Raw genomic sequence first — 22,252 nt, 5'->3', positions numbered from 1 at the left:
CATTTATGCTAGCAGTGGGAGATATGCTTGTCATTGGGCAGCTATGCTTGTCACAGGGCTTTTCAAATTTGTCTTATAGGTTTTATCATTTTCTATTTTTATTTTTTTTAATATTGTCATTAGAATTTTGGGTTCTCTTATTTACATTTTCTTGCTTTATTCTCTTATGACGTTAACATAATTTAATTTAGGGTTTTTTTAATTTGTTTAGTTTTATATTTAATTATAAATGCCTTGTTTATTATTTTATTATTTATTGATGATTTACAATGTTTGCTGATTTACTGATGAATTTTTTGTTCTTATGAGTTAGTAGAAATTATTTTTTTGTTTCATTTGCGCAGTGTATATTTGATGATGCATGTTTATTATTTATTTTTTATTATTATTATTTATTATTATTATAATATTTTATTGTTTATTTATTTTCCTTTATTAATGCTTTATGAGTTTTGATTTTGTGTCTATTTTATTGTATTTGGTTTTATTATATACTACTTAGGTTACAATTTGTAATATATATGATTAATCGAGATTGTGGAAATAAATAAATAAATACATACATTTTTTTATTCTTATATAATGATGTGTTATGAAGCTAAGAAGGCATTCTTTACCCTGTTAATTCAAAGAAGCTTAATCATTCCTCAAATTTATTCATTGTGAACAATTAATTTTCAAAGGAGTTAAATACATAAAGTTAGCATATACGCATGTAAGTAGCTTTTATTCATGCACATGCTATTTTATAAACATCAAAAGTACATGCCTATTTTCATTTGCACTTTTGCCTCCACAAAAAAGAAGCAGACTAGTGGCAGGCCAGAAGTTGCTCTTTTATAAGAGATGTACATAAATACATTAGGCAACTTATTCACACAATTTTACACCTAGGACTAGCACAATTAATAGATACTTTTGTTGTCTGCTATTTTTGGGTAGAAGATCTAGCTGAACTTGGCAGAGTTAAGAGTGAAGTACTTGAAAGGTCTCAGTGAACTAGATATGGATATGGGTTTACTGGCAGAGGTATCAACAAACTGGTGATTTCAAGTACCACTCATATTTTAAAATATACCTACTTCTGCAAATAAATCAGGGTTATATGCAATCAAGTTTTATTTTTTCATGATCTGGCCCCATCCCCTTTTTTATACAAGCAACTTTGACTTAAGAGTGTATGTAGCAGTTTTTAAAATATCATGCACTTGTGTATATGCTATTTTATGGAAAGCAGGACAAACGGTAGTGATCAGTGAAATAAGGAATGCTTTATTAGTGTTAGCCCGACTCTGGCCGAGTTTCGCTCACATAGGAGCTGCCTCAGGGGCTACTGTACCAATGGTAGCTGCCGGTAATGTCTCACATAGCAAATGTGAGAACTTCACCACATATCAATTGGGAACACTTTCCAGTTGTAATGCAGTTGGTATTTTTTATAATGGAATAGCACTGCTGGTGCGATGTATTTTTTTTTTCTTTATTTACGTGACAAAGAAATACATCGCACCAGCAGTGCTATTCCATTATAAAAAAATACCAACTGCATTACAACTGGAAAGTGTTCCCAATTGATATGTGGTGAAGTTCTCACATTTGCTATGTGAGACATTACCAGCTACCATTGGTAGAGTAGCCCCTGAGGCAGCTCCTATGCGAGCGAAACTCAGCCAGAGTCGGGCTAACACCAATAAAGCATCCCTTATTTCACCGATCACTACCATTTGTCCTGCTTTCCAGCATCATTGATCGGCTTCCGATTTGCTTCCTGGGTCCTATGCTATTTTATGCACACAAGTGCTAAATTTTACATGTGCAACATTTGAAAGTTCACTTGACAATTAGAAACTATAAAAATCAGCTCTTGCCTATGTGAGCTCACCACCCTTTCAGAGCCTTGTCATAACTAAGGCAGGACAGCTTGGTAAGGAGAGTAGCCAAGAACAAATCAATGTGCAGCAACGTTTTATTTATTTATTTATTTATTTATTTGTTTGTTTATTTATTTATTTATTTATTTATTTAGCATTTTTATATACCGAAGTTCATATAGCAGAGTTACAAATCAGTTCGGTTTACATTATAACATTAACAGGCATGTAAGAATGCGATTACATTGAACAAGGAAGAATAACTTGGATCAACTGAACTAGAAATGTGGTATCACCATAAACAATAAATAATATGATACTTTTGTGTAGCAACGGCTAAACATGGTTCAACCTGGATAAAACTATGGATTGATAAGCTGCTATGTAGGAGTGCTATCTGAAATGACATCCTGGGTATAATCTGAGAGAGCAATTGTAAGATGGAAAAGGCGTGAATAGTGGGAAGTTATTGGCATAGATTAAAAGCTTGCTCGAACAGCCAAGTTTTGAGTCTCTTTTTGAAGGTGATCCGACATTGTTCCTGCCGGAGTTCAGGAGGTAACGAGTTCCATTGCTCAGGGCCCGCTTTGGATAAAGATTGTTTATTTAAAGAGGATTTGATGGCTGGGGCAAGGAGAGTATTCCTGTAGGCTGTTCTCACCGGTCTATAATAGTTTATAGTCTATAACTGCTATCTGGATCAAGTAATGCTGATGTCGTTCCAATGTAAAATCTGAGCATGTCCAAGAAGCTCTGAATTTTCTCTCTAGATCTTGGTGGAAAATAACAGCCTACTAGAAGCTCTCACAGAGGTAGATCTTTAAAACATACGCGATCGCGTACTTTTGTTGGCGCACCAGGCGCAAACAAAAGTACGCTGGATTTTATAAGATACGCATGTAGCCGCGCGTATCTTATAAAATCCGGGATTGGCGCGCGCAAGGCTGCCGATTTTGGGCAGCCTGTGCACGCCGAGACGCGCAGCCTGCCTCCGTTCCCTCCGAGGCCACTCAGAAATCGGAGCGGCCTCAGAGGGAACTGTGCACATTATGTAGCCAAATAGGGGAGTGCCTAACCAAATTTGCACTTCCAAATTTGTTTTGTGGTCTGGGGAGGGCTATTTTGGTGCGTTCGAGATCGTGCAAGTTTAGTGTATGTATTTGTGTGTGAACCTCCCCTTCCCCCAAAAAACAACTCTATGAGAAAAGTTCTCTTAAACTAACCACCCCACACTCTCCTTCCCCCCTCCCCCAGCCCTGTGAAAAACAGTAGCCCACCCTCCTGCCCCCCCCCCCAGAGTTGCTGAATAAATGAAACCTGCCCCCCATGACCCCTCCCCAAGATGTTTGCAATAAATTCACCACCACCCCCCACCCTCCAGACCCCCCGAAAACTGATAAAAATGTCAGTCAGTGGAGCGGGCGTTCAGGGGCGGTCTGGGAGCGATGTATTGGCGTTGGTCCATCGGCTGCGAGCACTGAAATGGGTTCCGATGGCCCTTTGCCCTTACTATGTCAGTGGGGTGGAGCAATGGCAGCGGTAGGTCCTTTGACATAGTAAGGGCAAAGGTCCGCCGGCTGCCAGTCCTGAAAATGGCGCTGAGGGGTCCTCGCCTTTACTATGTCACATGGGCTACTGCCGCCATTGGTGTCTCCGAGTGGCATAGTAAGGGAAAGGGCTGTCGGCGCCATGTTGATTGCTGGCAGCCGACGGCCGTAGTGCAGGAGATGTGTCCCGGACCGGTCCTGGCCCCTTGCTGGAGCCTCCCGGACTTCTGTCAGGTTTTGTGTGTATTGTGAGGGCCTGGGAAGTAAATAAATTTGGCATGTGTGGGGGGGGGGGGTATGAGGAGGGTGATTTTGTGTGTGTTGGGAGGCTGTCGGAAGTAAATCAATTTGGCATGTGTGTGGGGGGCGTGAGGAGGGTGGTGGGTGTATTTTCTCTGTAAAGGAAATAGGTATCTTCTTGCGAAAAAAGTGCGCGAATGTGTTAAAATGGAAGTGAAATGTGGACCTGGACTGGTGAAATGATTAGTGTAGCGTGTGTTAGTGTAAGGTGTAACAGATGGCGCTTACGTCCAGCAGATGTCGCTGTTTTCTGGAAAAAAATTTTAAACCTATTTTACCTGTTTATTTTTTAATATTTATTTATAACTTTTTTTTATACCAAAGTTCAGGTAACAGAATTACTTATCACTCCGGTTTACATTATAACAAGTAGAAAACAATGACAACATATGTCTTACAATGAACAAGGGAGTGAACAACTTGGATAATATAACATAACATAACTAGGAACAGTAGCAGTATGCACTATTAGAGCGAAACTAGCGCATGGGGAGGGAGGTTTGCTAATGGGGGGGGGAGGGGGAAGGAAGGTCGTTCGTGGAGGGGGGGAGGAGGGAGAAATTTCTTATTGATGAGTAAAAACATGAGCATAGGTTCTGGACCTGTGACATACAGATATGTCACAGGTGTGACATATCTGTAATGTAAGTACAGAAGAATCTTCCTGTATGCGAAATGAAGGTTGTGTCGAAATTTGCAAGCAATCGGTTCAGTGGTTTCTGAGATTAGCGATTTTGTCCAAACTATTTAACATTTTTATTTATATAGGAGAGAGAGAGAGAGAAAGAGAGAACTTTTTGGTTGCTCTATTCTGTATTTGGTAAGGGTCTGTTTGTGTTCTGCATGTGTGACTGAGGTAATATATTCTCCTAATAGGAGGTGAATTGGTGTTTTAGGGCCTGATATAATATTTGCAGTGTTGCCTTTTCATAGGTAGGGTTGATGCTATTTGAGTGCTGGCAGTTAGTGCTGTGTTGGCTTGGGAGGTTTATTATATTGTAATTGTAATTCAATTTACTCATGGCTTTGAGAGTCAAGCACACACCCAACATGCTTTACAATAGGTCTAAAAGCATATGGGTTTCAAGTGTCTTTTCTGCAGGGATTTCTGGATGGTACTACAGCAGTGCATGTAAATATAATGGGGCAGATTTTCAAAGGCTACGCACGTAACATACGCACATAACCCAAGGAAATCTGCCCCTGTGTGCGCCGAGCCTATTTCGCATAGGTTCGGCAGCACGTGCAAGTCCCAGGATGCGCTTATGTCCTGGGGTGGGAAGGGGGTGGGTCTGGGGGCGGTCCCAAGGCCTCCTCCGTTGCGGCTGTGCCGGAGGTTCGTGCGCCGGCAGCTGGCCGGCGCACGCAAGATACACATGCCTGAGGCAGGCATAAGAAATAAAATAAGGTAGGGGGTATTTAGATAGGGCTGGGGGGTGGGTTAGATAGGTGAAGGGAGGGGAAGGTGGGGGGGGCTCCCCTAGGGCTCAGCGCGTGCAAGGTGCACAAGTGGCACCCCTTTGCGCGCGCCAACCCTGGATTTTATAACACGCATGTTATAAAAATTGGTCGTAGATTTGTGTGCGCTGGGTTGCACACACAAATCTACGCCCGCGCATAAGTTTTAAAATCTGGCCCAATATAATTAAGTAATATTTTTACCTCACACTATATTTTGATTATTCTTTTCATGTAAAATTTATTATAAATGCATAGTTCTTAACTGTGTGCATAGAGAGGGCATGGAGTATGTGTAAGGCTATAAGGTTTGCCTAGGGCATCTAATATCCTTGAACTGGCTATGGGGGAGGGGGTTAGTATTGGGGAGACATCAGTTTTTAAAGTTTAGGCCTCTAGAGTGTTGCATTGCATACATTTTCTGGTTTGTTGTGGTTTCCAGTTCAGTTTTTGTCTGCATTTTTCTATGTAAATTTTATGGTCTCTTTATTCTAAATTTGGTGAGGGTCTATCTTTTTTTTTGCATATGTGATGGAGGGGAGGTATTCTGCTAGTGTGTAGTTTTTGTGGAGGAATGTGTTGCGAACGGATAAGTGGACTCTTGGACCGGCCTTGAGGAGAAGATGGTACGTACTCCGCTGAAAAGAGCAAGGCCGGAAGGCGGAGTCAGGTGAACGAGGATGTGGTACTCTGGCTCTGGAGACCTGCGACCTCCCGGGAGGAGCCCGTGAGGTCCAAGCCACGGGAACTAGGAGACCTAGGATGCTGAATAGATGGCTTCGCCCTGGAAGCTCGCAACCCCCCGGGAGGAGCCCGTGGGGTCCGAGCCGCTGAGACTTAGGAGATCTCAGATGCTGAAGAGAAACCGGAGACTGACCAGGGTCGAGGCAGGCGGCAGGCAGAAGAGTCAGGAACAAGGCTGAAGTCAGGAACCAGGAAGTCAAGCAAAGTTTCACGGACAGGAATCCTCAGGAACAAGGGCCAGCACGGACTGGAAGCACCTGAAGCAGCACAGCACAACGAGGATCAGCAAGAACCTCGTTGCAAGGCGATTTCTTGTGAACAGACGCCGGGTTTAAATACCAACCGGCGTCTGATGTCACTTTGGGGGCTGACCCGCGGTTTGGCGGGAAATGCCCTGGTCCTTGCGCGCGCGCGCCTAGGAGGGAAGGGGCTACGTTTAGAGAGTCGGCGGCGTCTCCCTCGTGGAGACGCCGCCGCGGCACCACCCGACCAGGCCCAAGCCGGCGCGATCCCCGCGGGAGCGGGCACCCCGGACCCGGACCCCGCCGGCCACGGCCCGCAGAGGCAGGTAAGGGCTCGGTCGTCAGACTGGTGACCGCGACCGCAACAGGAATGTATAGCAGCTTGACTTGTTCTGTTTTCCTAACAAATGTATTGGTGTTTTAGTGCCTGGAATAATATTTCCAGTGCTGCTTCTTCATAGGTAGAGTTGTTGCTTTGTGAGCCCTTGGAGTTTGTTTTTTTTCACAGTTTTATGTTACCTCCTAACTTAAAAGGACAATGTTCTAAAACACAGATCAATCAAGCTCGTCTTTCCCCAGCACAACTGCCTCTACACAGGCAGTCCACTCAGGTTACGCATGTTCCAGCCCAGCAGATAGTAACAGCCAAAGCTCTAAAACACAGCTCAGTAACAGGGCTTCTCCTAGCACAACTGCTTTTCCAAAGGCAATCCAATTAGGCTGTCTGAATTCAGGGTTTAAACTCAGTCCTGGGTACCCTGAAGTTGCTTTCCCCCAGCACTGCTATGTAGCTGGGGGAGGATTGCTACCACCCTCCTGCAGGACACAGAAGCTGTCAGCTTCCCACTAGTTCCTCTGGCTTGTGGCAGCCTGACCCTGCTCCTCTCCTCAGCAATCCTTATTCCCGATGGCCACAAGGTTCAGACAGACTACTGCTGGTTACCTGGGTATCTCAGGAACCTCTGTATAGTCACCATCCCATCTCACGTCCTCCTTCTTTCTTGTTCCAATGCTTTTTACCTCCCTGTGACACCTCCTTCTCCTTAATCAGGTCAGCGCCTGAGCTTTGCTCCCCATCACTTCCTGCCCTACAGTTTAATTCCCAAATATTTCCTGTCCTGCCTTTAACTTTCTCAGGTCCTTGTTCCTAAGGAGCACCAGGAATGGGATGTACTTCCCATTACAATGTGCTACTTCATTCCCTTACTAATTTATTTTTCCCTTAGTAAACGCTAAGGGGACCTTTTCAAAATATTGAGACCACCCCCAAGGATTTTCCATTGTTCATGGTGCTGGGATTGGTCAGCTCAGTGTAAACCCTGCTTGTGGATTGCATAGACACAGGGGCACACAGGGTTCTCAGGGACAATATACAAACTCCAAACTCTCTCACAGTCTCTTTGACCCCCAGGGCTGGGTTCTTTTACTGGCGAGGGAAGGAAATTTCTCCTCCATAGGTAGCAGGGGTGAACTGACTCTTATACCTGGGAGAGGTATGAGTTCTTTTCCATCATTAATGATGTAAGTGCCAATAATCTCAATGGAGGCTTTGTTAGAATATAAAAAAAATTTTAAACTTTACTGTAGAAGTTCTTGCATAAATATATGGTACAGATCATATCAGTTCTTAGCCCCTCAGATAGCATTTAAAGTTCTCAGTTTCTCTCAATATCTGTGTAAGGGTCTGTCTTTTTCCAGGACAAGGGAAACACTCACACTCCAGGTCTTTTAGTTAAGGTTCCCCAACAGCACAGATACTTATTAATACTAGGGATGTGAATCGTTTTTCAACGATTAAAATTATCGTCCGATAATGTTTATATCGTCTTAAATCGTTATAGAACACGATACAATAGAAATTCTAACGATTTATCGTTAAAAATCATTAAATCGTGTTAGTGCGCACTAACTCGAGTTAGTGCGCACTAACGGGGAGTTAGTGCGCACTAACTCGATTTAGTGCGCACTAACTGAAAATGATACAAATAAACACTTTCCAGGTCACTGAAGGTCAGTTAGGAATGAATATGTGTTCCTATTGGCTGGCTGCCCTCTTATCTATTGATATTACCAAGGTTACCACTGAGGTGATGGTTGGGGGGATGGGAAATGGAACTGGAAACTAACGAACACCAACAGAAAATGAAACAAAGTGTTCACACTTCCCAGGTCAGTAAAGGTCACTTAGGAATGAATATGTATGTATGTATTCCTATTGGCTGGCTGTGCTCTTATCTATTGATGTTACCAATATGGTTGGGGGGATGTGAAATGGAAACAGTTGGAAGCTTGACAAAAAAAGTAATGTAATGATCAGCACTCACGTGACTAGAACTTGTTTGTTTATTATTTTTGTTAGCAGGCACCTGAAATGCTAGTGCATGTTGAATTTGCCAATCACTGTGCATTTTAGAAAGGTGGTCCTGGCTGGAACTGTACACAGTTCAAATATATGTAATTGATTGTTGGTAAGTGTATTTTTTAAGTAGCCACACTGGCACCAGTATGTTTACTTTTCCTCCTACTTAACTCACTAGCTCAGCTTTGTAAGAAGGGCTTCTCTGCTTGTGTGTTGTTTTTGTTTGGTGTGAGGAGAGCAGAAACATCAGATCTTTATTCAATCTACTACAGTCATCTCTTACAGTGCCCTATCCCTATTAATACCAGGAGTGTTGTGATCTTCCTGCACACAGTGCCCTAACCCTGATACCAGTCTGAGACAGCTCCCTCCCTGCATTACTAGTGAGAGGCTGGCTTCACAGACAGGGGGGAGCTGCCTGACCCTCACTCCTGACTTCCCCCATGTCCCAGCTAGTGAATGGTGTGTGGGTGAGGGGGGGGGGGGGAGGATGGTGAAGTCTGAGACAGCTCCCTCCCTGCATTACTAGTGAGAGGCTGGCTTCACAGACAGGGGGGAGCTGCCTGACCCTCACTCCTGACTTCCCCCATGTCCCAGCTAGTGAATGGTGTGTGGGTGAGGGGGGGGGGGGAGGATGGTGAAGTCTGAGACAGCTCCCTCCCTGCATTACTAGTGAGAGGCTGGCTTCGCAGACAGGGGGGAGCTGCCTGACCCTCACTCCTGACTTCCCCCATGTCCCAGCTAGTGAATGGTGTGTGGGTGAAGGGGGGGGGGGGAGGATGGTGAAGTCTGAGACAGCTCCCTCCCTGCATTACTAGTGAGAGGCTGGCTTCACAGACAGGGGGGAGCTGCCTGACCCTCACTCCTGACTTCCCCCATGTCCCAGCTAGTGAATGGTGTGTGGGTGAGGGGGGGGGGAGGATGGTGAAGTCTGAGACAGCTCCCTCCCTGCATTACTAGTGAGAGGCTGGCAGTGGCTTCACAGACAGGGGGGAGCTGCCTGACCCTCACTCCTGACTTCCCCCATGTCCCAGCTAGTGAATGGTGTGTGGGTGAGGGGGGGGGGGGGGGGAGGGTGAAGTCTGAGACAGCTCCCTCCCTGCATTACTAGTGAGAGGCTGGCTTCACAGACAGGGGGGAGCTGCCTGACCCTCACTCCTGACTTCCCCCATGTCCCAGCTAGTGAATGGTGTGTGGGGTGAGGGGGGGGGGGGAGGATGGTGAAGTCTGAGACAGCTCCCTCCCTGCATTACTAGTGAGAGGCTGGCTTCACAGACAGGGGGGAGCTGCCTGTCCCTCACTCCTGACTTCCCCCATGTCCCAGCTAGTGAATGGTGTGTGGGTGAGGGGGGGGAGGATGGTGAAGTCTGAGACAGCTCCCTCCCTGCATTACTAGTGAGAGGCTGGCTTCACAGACAGGGGGGAGCTGCCTGACCCTCACTCCTGACTTCCCCCATGTCCCAGCTAGTGAATGGTGTGGGGGTAAGGGGGGGGGGAGGATGGTGAAGTCTGAGACAGCTCCCTCCCTGCATTACTAGTGAGAGGCTGGCTTCACAGACAGGGGGGAGCTGCCTGACCCTCACTCCTCCGGGGTATTGTGATCTTCCTGCACACAGTGCCCTATCCCTGATACCAGGGGTGTTGTGATCTTCCTGCATGCAGTGCCCTATCCCTATTAATACCAGGAGTGTTGTGATCTTCCTGCATGCAGTGCCCTATCCCTATTAATACCAGGAGTGTTGTGATCTTCCTGCATGCAGTGCCCTATCCCTGATATCGGGATGTGTGCAAGAAGATCACAACACCCCCGGTATCAGGAATAGGGCACTGTGTGCAGGAAGATCACAACACCCCCAGTATCAGGAATAGGGCACTGTGTGCAGGAAGATCACAACACCCCTGGTATTAGGGATAGGGCACTGTGTGCAGGAAGATCACAACACTCCTGGTATTAATAGGGATAGGGCACTGTGTGCAGGAAGATCACAATACCCCTGGTATCAGGGTTAGGGCACAAGTTCTAGTCACATTGACTGATCACATTACTTGTTTTGTCAAGCTACCAACTGTTTCCATTTCCCATCCCCCATATACTGTCAGTAGGAAACTTGGTAACATGAATAAATAAGAGGGCAGCCAATAGGAATACATATTCATTCCTAAACTGACCTTAACTGACCTGAAAAGTGTCAAATTGTATCATTTTCAGTTAGTGCGCACTAACTCCCAGTTAGTGCGCACTAACTCGAGTTAGTGCGCACTAATCGGAAAAAACGATTTTTAACGATTTTTTAACTAAAAAATCGTGCCTAAGACGATTTTCTTGCCCTGCCACACGATTTCTATCGTTAAGACGATATGGAAAACGATTCACATCCCTAATTAATACCTCTGTCTCAGAGAGCCTCAGTTAAGGAGGGGAGACAGGTTGCCCCTTATCTCACTTACTATTTGTTTGTAAAAAGCATTTGTTGTAAAAAGCATTGGAACAAGAAAGAAGGAGGATGTGAGATCAATCCTTTAGCCAGTGTACTGAGGATGAATAGTTCTTTTCAAGGAATTCCAATTGAGAGGATGGAGATTAAAATTTCATTATTTGCAGCTGACATCTTGCTTTTTGTAGGTGATCCATACAAGAATATGTTTTTGAAATTTTCCAATATTGCAAGATTGAAAATAAATTGTGATAAATCTGAAGCCCTGACCCTTCTTCCAAAAATAGAGGTGTTATGACCGGAGACTTTCCCTTTTCAATGGGCAGAGATAAAATAAAGTATTTTGGAGTGTGGGTAGCTAGACATCTCTAGCAATTATAGTCTCTTAATTTTACTGAGAATATTTGGGCAATTCAGATGCAATTTCACACCTGGAGAGAGTTGTCAGTGTCCTTTATAAGAAGATGTGCTTTTTTGAAAATGATTATTTTACCAAAGCTGCTATATAAAATGTTGCCTTGTTGGCTAGCTAAGCAAGATATTTCCCAGCTCACATCCTCAATAATTACATTTATTTGGAGAGGTAGACATGCTGAGTGGGATATCACAGATTGCTAGGCAGTAGAGTGTGGCGGATTGCTCCTTCCACATTTTAGATTTTATAATGCAGCTTGCCAGTTGTGCTTTGTTGGGTAATAGCTAAAGAGCAAATATAAATATTGTGTGCAGGATATGCGGGTGAATATGTTGCTTTGTGTATTTTTTACACTTTAATAAGGTGCAAAAACATAGAAATTTGCAACAAAATTGTTGCGAGGCCCGTCCGCGCTCGGCCCGCACCCGGGCCTGCTCACCTCACTAAGTCCTCCACGGGTCCTGGGTCGTCCTCCCCAGTTGCAGCAGCAAGTACAACCAGGCCTCGGTGTCCCACGGCAGTGGTCGCCGGGCCTTCCACTTCCAGCTAGGCCTCACGGTGGGGCTCGGCGTCCTATGTGGCATCGGCCCAGCCCCTAGGTGCGCACGCACGGACCGCCCGGTCCCTTAAGGGGCCAGGGGCAGGTCCCAGCTCCGCGGTGCGCGCTGATTGATCCCTGTATAAGAGGAAGTTCCTGCCATCACTTCCTTGCCTTGGCAATCGGGTCGATCACCGTGTGATTTCTAATTTGCCTCTGCATTTCCAGTCTTTGTTCCAATCTCATTCCAGCCTTGTTCTAGTTTTGTTTCAGTCTCGTTCCAGTCTCGTTCCAGTCCTGTTCCAGCATCCTTCTGTTCCAGTGTCCTTCTGTTCCTGCGTCTCCCCAGGAAGTACCTTTGGACTGTCTTCTCGGTACTGTCCTCTGCCTATTTCTGACTACGTTGATCGCTGCCTGGATTTGACCTCTGCCTGTTCACTGACCATGCCTGCACGCTGCCTGGAACCGACTTCTGCCTGACCCCTGACCATGTCTGACTGCTGCCTGGAACCTGACCCCTGCTTTGGCTGACTATCCACGGACTGACTACTGGTATTGACACCTGCTTTGGCTGACCAAGTTTCCTTGACTCTGGCCATGATCCTTGCCATACATTCAGAGACTCTCTTTTAGCCTTCTCTGGCACCCCGGACTTCTAGTCTGAACATCGACCGCGCACCCTTGATCGTGGTGGGCACACCTCTGAACTTTCTCTCAAGGAGATCCTGTGAGGCCCACCTAAGACCAGGCAGCCCGGGACCGACTGGGTCCGACAGGGTCCACCTAAGTCCAGGCGCTCTCTGGGTCCGACCGGGGAGCCTACCAATCCTGCACTAGGCCAAGGGTCCACCTCCCGGCGCAACAAAAATGAACTGATAAAAGCAGTATTACTGGCTTGGCAGTGGAATCATCACTGGAGCAAGCAGAAGAGCTTGAGCTCCTTGTTTTTGCCATTTCTTGTAAAATAAAAGGTACATTTTAAAAGGACCATCCATGCACCCACAAGCACGCCTATCTCACTGCAAACAAAAATATGTGCTATTTTATAACCTACTCACTGCACTGTGTACAAATCTACTTCTCTTTTTAGAATTTGTATCACTTATAAGGTCAAAAATGTTTTTAATGATGTCAATTTTACAATGGATACTTCTGAATGTGTCTGTAACACCACCGCTCTAACCCCAACCCACCTCTGAAAACTCATCCTGAATCAAAGTGCCCCCTTACAATGGTCCATATATAGAGAGTATCAGACTGAGCCCTATAAAGAGGTTCTCACTCCCTCTCTCTCTCTCTCCCTTTCTCCCCTGATGTTCACCAGACTCCTGCACCTAACAGGGAGCTATAGCAAAGTGGTGCACATAACATACACATGCCACCTGAGGAAAATTTGGAGTTACTCTTGTCAGTGCTGGCCCTGCGTCGGGAATGCCCTTTTCCACCTAAGTTTTCAGGGCACCCATCATTGCAGTACATGCGCCCTTCCCGGCTTTTTAAAATTTGCATACCTCCCGCACAGCCCACAAATGTGCGTATGTGGCCGTTTTTGCATGTGCATTGCAAGGCATTTAAAATCTGCCTTAAAGCTTTTCCTCCTGGCTGGGAATACAAAAAGGTTTTTCCTTTTTGGAACAAGGCTGGTTGCATCACAGTGGGGCATATAAGGATGATGAATTATTTGCATGTCAGCCCTTTCAATCCATAAAACTGCAATATGATGTACCAAACACTCATTTGATTGCATTTCTTCAAGCAAGACACTATTATGAGTCTTTTAAGTAGACTGCAGAGGAAAGTAAAGCTGAATATGTACTTTTTGAAGCAGCACACAGTGCAGGAAAGTCCATGAATTCTCTCTCACAATGCTACAGTATTTGTAAGCAATAATGGCCCTCGGAGAAGCTATGTAAATTAAAATTGAGTGTGGTTTGGAGTATGGAGTTGAACATGCATTCGGGAAATTTGGATATGTCTTTATTAGAGTCACAGTTCAAGATATTACATAATGCATACCTGGGGAAGCTCAGACAGTATCAAATGAAGTTGACAGATTATCCCCCGTGTATTAGATGTAAATTAGCAGACCGGACCATGACACTTCATTTTCTGTGTTGCTCTAAGATAACTAATTTCTGAAAACAAGTTATTCAAATGTTATATCACTGTACAGGCAAGACGCTTCCGCAGCATAGTTTGACATTTCTTTTGGGAGTCCTTTTGCAGGGTCCAGGGGTAGGTAAAGGGATAGACTGATTTCTTCTGCTGGCATTAGCAGTCATTTCTAAATGCATTCTGGTCAGAAGGGCTGATGAACCTCTGCCCACCTTGCATATATGGCAGAGTAAAACGGCTGATTGTATGATATTGAAGAGGATGGATGTAAAATATGGGACGTATCGGAGATATGTGTGGCAGCCTGGGTTAAGTTTATTCAAAGACTGCCATCTACTTTGGTGAATTCTATACTTGAGCAGGCATACACAACCACTTGGTAAAAGAAATTTAAGATAGCAGAACGGATGGTGGGTGCTGTCTCTCGGGGAGGGGGGTGCACGGTGGAGGAGTATGAATGTGTGGGAAGGGTGTTAGTTATGTGTACATGAGCTGAATGAGGATTCCTGATGTTTGTTGGTTTGGGAAGAAAATAAAAATTCTCTTCGGCAGTGATACAGAGCGTAAAGCGGTGACTATCAGGGTATTGCAAAAAATGTCTTTGGAATACTGTCCTTGGCAGTTTAGAAGGAATGCTGTTTGGCTGTGAATTGTTATTTCTCCAATGATTTATGTTGTATGTGATATTGTGCAACTTGCTGAATAAAAGATTTTCCAGAAAACAAAAAAGGAAGGTTCCCAAGTAGGTAGGGGCATTTTTGTTTGGACAGAAAAAGAAAGCCCTCCAAACCAGCAAGAAAAATGGTGAAACAGTTTTTGCACAGATTCCAAACTTTTCTCTATCCCCAGGATGAAGACTGCAAGTGGAGGGGGGTCCTAATTTCAAAATGATCTTAATCACAGTTCAATTGAAAAATCTCCCCAAAATTAGTCAATAGCCACAGATGTAATAATAATAACTAAGAAACAAATCGGAAGCCGATCAATAATGCTGAAAAGCAGGACAAAATGTAGTGATCGGTAAAATTAGGGATTTTTTATTGGTGTTAGCCTGACTGGCCGAGTTTCGCTCTCACAGGAGCTGCCTCAGGGGCTACTACAAGAACAATATTAATTAGAATTACACATGACTGATATACATATACATTGACAGATAAACATAAATGTGTGTTATTACATATAAAGTGTCAACGACTTAAAAAATGTCACCATCTTAAAAAATGTAAAATATGAATAAAATGATAAACATATATAAATACTAACAATAATTAAAAACAAACCACACATTTGTGTACACATATTGTAACATTGTATGATTAACAATTGCTATGTGACCTTGTTGAACTTATAGCAATCATCAATCAAGACACAAAGAGATGGAAAAGGATCACAATCCAATCACAAAACCATCAAAATTTCCTTAAAATGCAAATGACAATATCATAAAGACAGCTCTCAAATTTTAATCTGCAGCCTCTCACCGTGCAATGGGCCGCAAGCTGTATTCAGCCTTCAGAGCAATGTGATGTTTCAATCATTTATTGTCATTTGCCAAAAAAAATTTTCTTTAAATTTTTATTCCCCAAAAAAAAATTTTTTTAAGAACGTTTTGTTTAAACTACCAAAAATTTTTAGTTCCCACATTTAAACTACCCAAAGTTTGTTTCAAAAATTCCCACACCAAGAATGTTGAAAAAAGAGAGAATACTTAGCCCAATTAATGAAAGCATTTAAACCGAGCCAAAAATAGCTTTTTCATCATAATTCATAACTTTCCCGACATGGTTCATGTTTCAACTGGTATCTCAGTCTTCCTCAGGGGATTCGTTATGTGAATTCCTATTCAAAATATGGCGCCATTCGCGTTACATTGTGCGCTAGGGGCCAGTAAAGGTTTATTGCAGTCCATGACAATGAGAGAGAGAGAGAGAGAGAGAGAGAACCTTACTATAGTGTCTCTTCCCTAGACAGGTATTTGTATCCCTATGGGAGGCCCACCTAGTAACTCGAGGTGGGGATTGGTATTAGTGTAGGGGGTTGGGGGCCACTTTCACATTCAACGTGAGACGTACAAACAGAACAGTGGTCTCTTGTGAAGATTTGATGGCCTTCGGAGTGGGGAAACTCACTCCAAGATGAGATTTGGGCAATGTTCCCTCCACCTAGCTTTTTTTTTTTTTTTCTTTATGCTTCAATTGATACTCTAAGCGATAGATAATGGGCATATTGAACTTGTTAGTCCCCATTATTTAAGGTACAGAATCCCCCTGAGGAAGCCTGTTAATTCAGGCGAAACGAGAAGTCTCGTCGGGAACAGTTTAAATGTGTTAGTGGATTTATGAGGATAAATGGTTCAAAGATTCATATTCGGTGATAGTTTTAGGTGTATATTTATTACAGTTTGATAATGATGTATAGGGGTATTTGGATGCACTAGGTGTGTATTTTATGAATGAGTGGAGTGAATGTGATGTGTATGAGTGGCACATGATGAAATATGATATGTTTTATTGAGATTTTTATACGTGCATATGGTCCACAAAAAGGGGTAATTAATGTATGTAAAAAGTATTTGTAAATTGAATAAAAAATTGTGATGGCATTATAATATTGCCTAGTGTTCCTCTGATGTATATGTACAGTTTATAGTCCAGCAGGCTCAGTTTTCTGTAAACAAATGGTCAAGTCAATCACTGCCATCATTACACTACTTAAGGTACCAATTAAAACACTATTGAATTTGGTCATTGATTTGGATCTGAACATTTTAGTGCTGGCTACTCCTGTAAAGTTTGCACTGATGTCATGAAGTCTGGGACTGGAAGGGGAGAGGAGGGATGATCTGTCTCAATCTGAATCTGAATTTGGAAGATAGGCTATTTGGCAGATTAAATTTAGAGATAAAATTTTGAAATTTTAATTGTACTCTGGGTTCCATACATTTTCTGTAATATTTTAACTATTTCCCTCTCACCCGCATACCAGGCAACAGGAGAGTCCTAGTGGTCTGAAAGCTGGCAGATTGGCAGTAAACAAGAAATTACATTGGTCAGTTTTCTCATCTGCTGGCCGCTGGCCTCCCTTTAAAATAAATGGCCAAGCCAGCCAAATACGAGCTGATTGATAACCATACAAACACACAAAGCAATCACCACAAGCATTTTCAGAATTCATGGGACAGCTGTACTGATCTCATGCATGTGCTCCAGGGGTTTCCAAACCCAGTACTACAGCCGGGTTGCTCCTTCCATAGGTATCATAACCTACAAAGACTCCAGATTTATCCAGATCTAAGAATGCTGCTAGAACTTTACATTACAATTGTTAGGAAGCTAAACAAACTTGGGTATTATTGCCCAGTTCAACATCTGAGACCTGCAAAAGGAACTTCTTGATATATTTCAAATATGAATATAAAATAAATATAAATATAAAATAAAGAACTCAAGAATAATTCCATAAGAGTTTTAATAATAAAAACATGGCTATACTTCATATTAATATGACCTAAATAATAGTTTCCCTCTGCCCCAGCCCTAAATACAAAAAAAGTCAAAACAGTCTGATTAACATAAGCAGTAATGGTGCAGTTGCTCAATGTTAACTTGCGTAGTCAGTTCAATCTCACCACTAGCATTTATATAATTATTCTACATAGCTTCCTCTGTGATAATATATCAGTATAAAATCCCCACATGCTCAAAAGTTAATATGTGCAATTACCTCTTTGTTTCCTAAAGAGCTAAGATACTAAAGTAAACAATTATAATAGACACTGACATGAAACCAGGTTATAGCATAGTTGGTGAATGTCACAGATTGACTGATACCACAGATAATTCATTTCCTGAAATTCAAGAATCTTGAACATTTATCTTTATCTATATATCAGTTTCTGCTTTCTTCCTTAAGATGCATGGAACAGAATTTTCTTGAAAGCTCTTCTAAATTTTTTGTGACACAGAGGATATAAAAAGGGATTAATAGAAGAGTTACTCCATAAAAGCCAAACTGTGATATTAAGCCATAAATGTTCCACACATACTCCTTGGCAGATTGCCCGTATTAGTATAAGCAGTGTAAATGGTGCCCAACAAATTAAATAAATACCCACAATTATTCCAAGAGACTTTGCTATTTTTTTGTCCTTTTCTATTTTAGAATGGCGAGTGCTATTCGGATTTATGGCATTATTTTGCTGCCTGATTGATAAGGTGGATTCTGATGAGACCATATTATCAGGCTTATTGGTTTCTCCAGTGAATAAAGTCTGGTTCTGAGTCCTCTCCATCAAAAGTGACTTTTGCCTTTCTTCCACAAAATAAGGAGATAATGGTTGATCTTCTACAGGCTCATTCTTTTCTGGTATAAAGAAAACAGTTGCCTGTTCTTTATTTCTTGGCAAATTCAAGTTCTGAATTTTGTGACTTTGCTTTTTGATATTCCAGTAGATGCTTAAATTGAAGTATATGACACTGATTAATGGTAAATAAAAATCAATTGTTGAAAGACAAATTAGGAAATACCAGGCATTCACAAACTCAAGTGTGCACGATCCTTCAGCAACATCACTGCTTCCTGTGGCAATATCCCAAAACAGTATCGGAGGAGCAGAAAGAAGAAATGCTACCCCCCAGGCAGTTCCAATTTTTGATAATGCATTTCTGATCACATTGTTTGTTCCTTGTAAGACTCTGTAGGAGATCTGTGGGGAAATAAAATGTTATTATTAAAAGAAGATATTCTATGATCTGAAAACAATTGTAAACATCTGGTATAATATAATATGGCAGCGGAAGAGGACACTAACACCTATCTGGTCTGCCCAATGTACTTTCTGGTACAATTCCATAGACCCCAGCTGATCTCTGGCCTGTCGATCGCTTCTTTGCAACCAGGGATCCTCTATGCTTATCCCATGCCTTCCTGAATTCCAGAACTTTGTTTCTAGCACCACTATTGAAAGGGCATTCCATGCATTCCCTACCTTTTTTGAAAGGAAATATTATCTGTTGTTTGTTTTGAATCTACACTCTTGAAACTTCACACTGTAACCAAGACTTAGCTCTACTGAAATAGGCATGTGCATTATTTAGACCTTTCAGGTATTTTGCATGATTTTATAATAATCTTCCATTACTCCCTTCCTCCACATTATGCATATTTAGGTCTCTCATCTCATAGAGTTTTGATACATACAATGCATCAGTTGGGTAGCCTCTACTCTGTCTATATGTTTTAGAGGTATTACCTCCAGAATTGGACTCAGTACTGCAGGTGAATTCTTACCAAGCTGCACAAAGGCCTTACAATTTTCTTTTTTCTGTTGATTTTGCTTCGCTCTCTGTACCCTGGTAGTCCTCAAGTCCTGACTATTATCTTATCACACTGTTTCACTACTTTAACATTATCAGATATGATCACCAGAGGTCCCTCTCTCATGGGTAGTGTCTCCAAATGGGTTAGGTATGCATATACTATAATAGGAATAAACCTCACTTGTAAACCAGGGTATTCTGGATACAATCTCAGTATCTCAAATGTATTGCTAATGCTCTTCTTTGATACTTGCACTGTGCCAAAAAGAGTCACCTTCTGGAGTAATATGTATAGATAACATATCCAGGCATGCCTGGAAGTTACTTTTAATCAAGCTGGTTGCATTCTATAATATTGCGATTATTTCATTCTCTTTTTGCCACATTTCCCTGGTCTCTGATTGAATTTGTTGATATTGAGGATCTTCTCTCTCTCCATACATAGTCCAGAATAGTTGTTTTGTACTGAAAATTCTTGCATTTTTCTCCTTTATCACAATGTCTGTTTTTTCCCATAGATAATCAGCTGAATTGGCCATGCTGTCTGGGTACATCCTCCGAGCCACTAGGTGGCGGAGCTCTCTAAGATCACCCAAAGTCTTTTGGTGAGGTGTTCCTCCCTGCATACCAGCCGTGTCACCTTGAGGCTCCTCAGTCCGTTTTTTTTTCCGCGTGACTGAATGCACGCGGAACTCTTCTCTCTGTGAGGAAAGAAAAACTTCTGTGGAAAAAACCCGACAGGAAACTGTTTTAAACCTTGGAAAAGGATAGCTCCCTTCACTAAACATGCCTAGACCAGGTTTCAAGCTTTGTGAATGTGGGAAAATCATGTCTGTGACAGACAGACACCAGTTTTGTTATTTATGCTTGGGTCCTAGACATGACAAGGCTAATTGCCGGAACTGTGGCCGCATGTCCCCATGGGCACAACGCCAAAGAGCTGAGAAAATTGCCCGTTTAAGAGAGGGAGCATTGGGCTCGTATCCCCCCCCTAAAATTTCAGTTAAGTAGGCTCCGGGACTGAAGTTGACTCCCAAAGCCAAAGGCCATCGAAGGACTACCTCTACGGACCCTCCCGGTCCAAAGAGAAGTAAAAAAATCTAAGATCCAACTGACACTGAGCGCAGGAGATGCACCAAGGACACATTCTGCATTGCATGCGTCGATGCCTCGTGATGTTGAGACACCTCCGACGCATGAACACGTCGAAGAAACTTCACCAGGTCGACGATCCAAAGCGCCAAAGGAACATCAATGCACCAACATGTCAGTACACCACCGACGCTCCGACTCCACGTATCGATGCACCGACGCATTGACGCACTCAAGACACTGCGTCGATGCCGAAGCAACACGGCGTGCAACTTGTACAACTGACGCTGCTGACGCAACCAGTCATAGCACACAAGAAACATACAGGATACAAAAGAAGAAGAAGTCCTTCACCATTAGTGCTATCCTTGGAAGGAAGTTCATCTCCCCCACGGAGATCCGACTCTTTTTCTTCTTTTACCTCTTCGGAAGTTCCCTCTGTACTATCTACGACCTCTCATCGTCGCAGAGACTCAGATCTGCCCGAGCTCCTTCATTCCCTACCGACTCATTCGCCTGTGGATGAAGGCCCTCCAAAGGTTCCTGATACTAATATCCTTAAAGCAGATGTATTACCACTACATCACCAAACAAAGCTGAAACCATCAATTTCAACTTCGGCTTCAAATACCATCTTGCAAATTACTAACATTTTATCTCAATTTTTGGAATCCGTTGAGAAACAAAACCAATCTATTCCTGCTGAACTGCAAGAGATGCCCTCGTCCCCTCAACCAGAACCAGCACCGAAAACACTACCTAGAGCCCCTTTGCCTCTACCAATTGACTCTTCAACTTCATCCTCCTCTCCCAGATCATCAATGGGATATGAGTCCGACCCGCAAGAGTTACCACCGGAGCCGATCTCTCCCCCAGAAGATCTAACATACTCTCAATTTCTGGAAAAAGTGGGTCTCTGGTTGGACGTGGAAACCAAAAAGATACCAGACCCCAGACAAGAAATGTTTGGCTTTCTTAAAATATTTGACAATCCTGCTGAACCTATGGCATTATCTTCACATCCAGTTTTAAAATCACTGCTGGAAAAGTCCTGGAACTCTCCGTTTTCCACTACACCCACCTCAAGGAAAACGGATTTGAAATATAGAATGCATGACTCACCTTTCTACACTAACGTGCAACTACCACACACTTCAGTGGTTGTAGAATCAGCCATGCAGAAAGCAAGGAAAACCAGGCTATACTCCAACAACCCACCAGGTCATGACAATAAAGCTTTGGATGATTTCACTAAAAAATCTTATCAATCAGGAGTTCTAAATGCCAAAATACAAAACCATCAGTTTTATGTGGCTCAATATCTCTTTGAATGTCTGCAATCTGTAAAACCTATTTTGCAGCAGGGATCAATTGATAATACCACTCCACCTGAATTCCATGATATGGAAGAAGGTCTTCATCATCTCGTGCGCTCAATTTATGAGGGATTTGAAACCTCAGCAAAAACATCAGCTAATGCCATTGCAGCTCGGCGACTAGCTTGGTTATGGGCAAGCGCCATACGTGATGATGTGCATGAAAAACTTGCCATCCTTCCCTGTAGACCAGACAACTTGTTTGGGGGACAAATTAACAGAGACTATTGCTAAATTAAAAGAACAAAAGGTAGCAGTACTCTCGCTAACTCAGCATGAGACACCATCCTCTAAACGACCCTTTGGTTCATATAAAAAACCTTATCCCAGATGACAATATTGTCCTTAGCCTGCTTATAGGCCACAACAATATCCAAATCCTCGTCAACAGTCTTACCATCAGCCAGCAACTTGTCAGCGGCCACATGCTCCTCATCAGCCA

The 22,252-nt window shown here is 43.1% G+C and overlaps 1 protein-coding gene across 1 annotated transcript in view; it reads right to left on the bottom strand.

The window, feature by feature from the left end:
• The window catches only part of LOC115083377 (histamine H3 receptor-like), an 82,259-nt gene that overhangs the window by 30,592 nt on the left and 29,415 nt on the right, over window positions 1-22,252 (bottom strand). Inside the window, exon 3 of the mRNA XM_029587178.1 lies at window positions 18,135-18,729. Coding sequence (XP_029443038.1) covers window positions 18,135-18,729 — 595 coding nt within the window. The remainder of the gene's footprint in view (window positions 1-18,134; window positions 18,730-22,252) is intronic.

This window comes from Rhinatrema bivittatum, chromosome 2, assembly GCF_901001135.1.
Source record: "Rhinatrema bivittatum chromosome 2, aRhiBiv1.1, whole genome shotgun sequence".
In the NCBI taxonomy this organism is placed as follows: Eukaryota; Metazoa; Chordata; class Amphibia; order Gymnophiona; family Rhinatrematidae; genus Rhinatrema; species Rhinatrema bivittatum.
This window is presented reverse-complemented; position numbering and strand designations above follow the sequence as displayed.